The 5620-nt window shown below is 40.7% G+C and overlaps 1 protein-coding gene across 1 annotated transcript; it reads left to right on the plus strand.

Annotated features, from left to right (window-relative positions):
* The first annotated feature begins 1445 nt into the window (after nt 1-1445).
* TCIM (transcriptional and immune response regulator) lies at nt 1446-2901 on the plus strand. Its single transcript, XM_065947310.1, has one exon. It carries the CDS (start codon nt 1650-1652, stop codon nt 1968-1970), a length of 321 nt encoding a protein of 106 aa, XP_065803382.1. The 5' UTR covers nt 1446-1649; the 3' UTR covers nt 1971-2901.
* Nucleotides 2902-5620: the final 2719 nt, after the last annotated feature.

Consider the following 5620-nt stretch of genomic DNA (forward strand, 5'->3'; position numbering starts at 1 on the left):
TTCCCAGAAGAATGTAAATTCCATGAAGGTAAGTTAGGGAAGTTTTGTTTTTTACTTGATCTAGTGTGATTCTGTTATATTTCCAAAGTCTAGAAAGGTTCTAGCTAGAAGTCCCATGTGCTAAGTTGCTTCAGTCGTGTCCGACTCTTTACAAACGTATGGACTGGAACCTGCCAGGTTCCTCTGTCCGTGGAATCCTCCAGGCAAGAATATTGGCGTGGGTAGCCGTGCCTGCCTCCAGGGGGGATCTTCCCAATGCAGGGATTGAACCTGCAGCTTCTGTTGCTCTTCTGTTACAAGTGGATTCTTCCCCACGGAGCCATGGGGGAGGCCCAGCTGGAAGTCAACCTTGAATAAATGTTGATTAAATAAATGAGTGAATGAGTGAATACTCGAAAAGTGCCCCTCATTCAGTTTGCTAGGAAGGTATCTTCTCCACACACTCTCCCTTTGTGAATTTTTTTTAAGGTTGTACTGTGTGGCTTGCAGGATCTTGGTTCCCCACGCAGGGATCGAACATGTACCCACTGCATTGGTACTGCAGAGCCTTAACCACAAGAGCACCAGGGAAGTCCATGGGCATTTTCCTAGGTGACTAGATGGGAGGAAAATGAAGGCCAGCTCTGTATTTGAGAGTGCCAGGACCTGGTGGGAGGTCCCTGAAGAGGAACCTCTGGGGTACTTTGAAGCCGACACTGAACTTTGGGCAAAATGTAAGTGTTCCCTACATCACTGGGCACAGTGGCTGGCTGAATGTGGTGGAATGTGGAAAGCACAGATTTAAAATCTTGCAAAGAATGTATTGCGTTGACTGTGTCTGACTGATGCCAAAATAAATAAGAAAAAAAGTCGATTCATCCCTTTTAAGTGCTGTGTACATAAAGTGCCTTTTAACTCTTCCTCCTGGCTTTTTTGACCTTGCTGTTGATATATACGCAAGCCTAGGGAGAAACTGCCTATTGTCATGATTCTTATTAAATTACAGCTTTATCCAGTAATTGCAGATTAGCTCTTAGACGCAGTCTCTGAATGGTCACTGACTCAGGCTGTGTCACGTCAGCGTTTTGGAGTGTCTGAGCCCCAGTTTACAGTCAGACTCCAAATCTTTGATTGTTAAGCTTTCTCTCAATAGCTCCGGGGTTGCCCTGCCGAGGGAAGTCCAGAGGGCACTGATGTGGGTTGCCAAATATTTGGACTGTACTTTTATAACTTCTCTGGGAATTAAAACTTTCCTGTGGCTGGCAGAACCTTTTGTTTTGGTTGTTTGGGAAGATTTTCAGAGGCTAAAAGATTTCACCTTGTGTGTTTCTTTGCTTTTCACTGTTCTGGTTTAAGCTCTTTTTTTTTTTTTTCCTACAGAGGAGCCCAAACCTGTAATTCTATTGCCACAAATGCATTAAAAAGAACTCCCCTCCTCATTTCTGCCCCGTCGTTGAACACAGCTTTCAGTAACAGAGCACAAGAACAGGATATTGGCAACTCAACTGTTAAACTGGTCTGCGATTATGCTTCCTTGAGATCACTCTGATGTCATCAGTGTAATCTGAGCCTGGAGCTTTTGTTCACACTTTAAATAGCAGTCCTGGAATGATTTTGCTACAGACTCTCTGGAAAGCCTGGGAGCTGAATTCCTGAAGAACCCCCCATCCATGAAAGCCAAGCCAGGCCAGCCAGCCTTCAGCATGTCCACCTCGCTGCGAGTCAGCCCGTCCATCCACGGCTACCACTTCGACACAGCCTCACGTAAGAAAGCTGTGGGCAACATCTTCGAAAACATAGACCAAGAAGCATTGCAGAGGCTCTTCAAAAACTCCGGGGACAAGAAAGCAGAGGAGAGAGCTAAGATCATTTTTGCCATAGATCAAGACCTAGAGGAGAAGACACGAGCCCTGATGGCTCTGAAGAAGAGGACGAAAGACAAGCTTTTCCAGTTTCTGAAACTGCGGAAATATTCCATCAAAGTTCACTGAGGACCAGAGGATGGATAAGGACATTATCCAAGAATGGACATCTAAAGACCAAGTGAGTCTGTAAGACCCTGACACGCACGGCATCTTGCTGTTGCCTTGTAAGTTTCTCTTCCGTCAGGACTCCGGGACTCGGGGCAGGAGAGGAGCAGAATGAACTGGTGACAAGGACTCCAACCAATTTCACGCCTGTGCTGTTCCAGTGGAGAAGCGCTTTCAGCAAGGATTGGAAAACTCTCCCTGCAGGAGAAAGACTGACGCTGATGTCAGGAGGAGAGTCTGAACAGATATAATGAGAAGATGACAGATGGCTGAGAAAGACTGGCAGCCAGGGTCTCCTGGTCAGGCCCTAGGACTGAAATTCAACCTGAACTTTTTTTTTCCTTAAACAAACTGTGCAGGGAGGAGGGAGGATGGAGAGGGGGAATAAGAGAGAGAATTCCATGCTGCAATCATTTACTGAATTTTTTATTTGAATGTTCCAAGTGTTGCCAAGGTTTAATGTTGTCTATTGGTAGATTTTTTTTTCTTTTTAAAGATCAGTAATTGATTATTTATTTGCATTTGTGACAATGCCTTAAAAAGTGCCCCATATGATCTAAGAAGAAATTCAAGGAACTGCAGTATTTTCAGCATCTTGGTGAAACTGTACGCCACCTTCTGGTTCGTAAGGAGTTTTTATGCATTTCAAGCTGGTTACCCAAAAGTTAAAATAATGGGGTCCTTTATAATTCCGAACTACTGTGAACAAATTTTATAGTTTTTTTTTAATCTTCTGACTAATGGTAAAGCATAATCTAAATTTCTTACAGTTACTGCAGTAAGATTAGGAAGTGAATATGAGACACTTATTAGTTTATAAAGATGCTATGGTTTCTATAATTTATTATTCATGACAAATGATATGCAACCTTAATAAATTAATATAAACTTAGCTGCTCTTGGTGTTGGTGATTGATCTCAGAGGAAAAAGAAGATGGTGATTTTTATTATAAAGTTTTATGAACCTTTCTAAGGATTTTACTCTAAGAGTAAGAGGTGCTTTTATATTCCTTGCCACACTTATTCAAAGAAAATTCTTGCCTCAAGTATCTAGGAAGTTTCTCTGTCCCAACTTTAAACTATAAAATACAGACATAGAAACGCATAGACTGGCTCATCAATATTGTTGTTTATGTACCATAGGAGGTAAGTTGTAAAGGGTTGTTCTCTCCATATTTTTTAAAATTTTCCTCTGTGGCTATAGAGTTGTGTACATTTATTTCTACCAAAGCAATATATTTGAGGGTCAGAGTCTGAATTACCATCAAGATTTTGTGGCTTATCAATGTTTATGTATTACAAACCAGCATGGGAATAACACTACAGTCTCTTTGCTTATTTCCTCATAGAATTATAATAAAATATTTCTAAGAAGGCATACAGCAATGCCTGCTGCACTTTCCTAGCAGAAAGAAATTAAAAAATTCCCTAGAAACTAAGTGTTTCAGAAAAACACCTTAAAATGTTTTTGAAACTGCTGATCATAGTAAAACAAAAGTGAAAGATCTGAAATCTTTTGGGACAGTTATATATCAGGTTTTTAAATAACATATTTTATAAAAAGAAATTAAGCAGTTAAGTCTTTTAAAATATTAATTGATTTGTTTACTACAGATAAATCATTCCATGAAAAAGGAATTTTTTACATGACAGCATCCATAAAAACCACAAATCAATATGCAAAATTCTGTGCATGCGTGTGTGTGCATTTTTCTTGGAGGAGTATTTATCATTTCTGTCTGGTTTGCAAAGATATTCATGAAACCAAAATAAGAACAAAAAAGAAACAGTTTTGACCAGTGGGAGGCTTGGTTAGTAATGGTATTTGGAAATTATCAAAGTGAAAGCTCTGGAAATGAATGAGTTTTCTATCTCTGATAGGGTCTGTTAGTGACACATTTTCTCTGTTCATCCAGGATCCCCCAAAGACACTGATGAACTGCTTGAGAAAAAAAAAAATTTAGTAACTTAACTCCTCCAGAGAAGGTATCCTTTTCACGGTCCCAGTGAAAGTGTTCAACTTATTTTCTACTCAGCGACTTTAAACACATCTCAGATGCTGAACAGTTGTTCAGAGGTTGCATTTATTACACATACTCATAACTATATTCTCTGCTCTGTTGTTTTCAATCGAGTGCATGCGTATCTCACCACTTCTCACATAAGCGTGCGCTAACTCAGTTATCTCACAGGATATTGCCATTATTTTCCGATTGAAAGACCATAGCATGGTGGGGGGGTGTAAATTAAAAAGCAGTTAGATATGATCATGATCCATGATGGTGTAGAGGATAATTCCTCTTCCTGTGGATTATTATTCAAATGTGCTATCTTCCTTCATGGAGAACAGAAGTTGGCATCAGTGCACAAGGATGATTTTTAACTTCATGGTATTTTTTATTACTTCATACGAGGTGAAGGGATCCATCACTGGAACAGGTGGGATTAACTCAGTTCAGAAATCCTTCTATGGTGCAGGAATGACCAAATATATCTCAAGACATCTCATTGTAACTGAAGAAATAAAAACTGCAGAGGTGAATTTGTTCCTTAATACTTTTGTATCATTAGATCGTAACAGTAACAACTAAATGTCACTGAATGTTCACTATTCAGCAGACAATTTTCTAAGTGGTGTGTGTGTGTGTATGTGTGTGTGTGTGTGTATGTGTGTGAATTAAATTGCTTCTTTAGTACCGTGGTATAAAAGTAGGTTTTTGCATGTGTGTGTCTATGTATGTGTAGTCATGAAAGTGAAGCATGAGGAAGTACAGTGAATTGATCAGTGACACGCAGTGAATGAGGATAGGAAGCAAAGCCAGCAAGCCTTCCTTCCTAACCACTAGGTTAGACTGCTTCTCTACGAGGAGCTATGATTCTCTTTCATCCTTTGAAGCGGCAAGTACTTATATGCTATTAATAGTAAGAAAGACAGGAAAGCAGCAAGGCCTCTGAGAAGTCTGACCTGTGTCTGTCTGTCTATTTATTTGGCACCTGAACTCCATGAGGAATGCTTCTCAATCATTTAAATTGTATCAAACATTTCTCAGATGGAGCCTTTCAAATCTACAGTTACAGTAGCACCTGGTTAGCATCTTGGAACATAAAGTCACATCTCTTCTCTTCTGAGTTGACAGGCAAAGCTCTGGGTCTAGATTAGCTTGTTGGGGGAAATCAGAAGCTAGGGCTTCATGGTTTTACTCCCTCAGTGTAGACCTCCTCAGCCACCCAGTCCCGGCCCACAGCAAAGGAGGGTTTGTATCTATAGGAGTCTCCAACAGATGAATTATACTGAGATAGGGCCCAGGATGTGTGACTGCCTGATATTTTTTTCCCCATTGTCTGAAGGCAGTCGGAGAATGTGACTGCTGTTCCCTTGGAGAGTCTTCCTAACAAACAGATGATTAAGCCGTGGTCTAGGAATCATGTCGGCTTTCAGAATGCCTAAACCTGCTCCTCTGAGCTCCACGTGAGGGCTCCCCAGAAGGGCTTGTAACTGAGTTGACTCCTTTCCCACACTCAGGGAGCTCTAGAGTGAAATCAGGGTTACTAACATCTTCATTTGTGCAACAAAAATGTAGTATCAGCGTGTGGGTCACCATGGTCAGAAA

Source organism: Muntiacus reevesi, chromosome 10 (assembly GCF_963930625.1).
Source record: "Muntiacus reevesi chromosome 10, mMunRee1.1, whole genome shotgun sequence".
Lineage (NCBI taxonomy): Eukaryota > Metazoa > Chordata > Mammalia > Artiodactyla > Cervidae > Muntiacus > Muntiacus reevesi.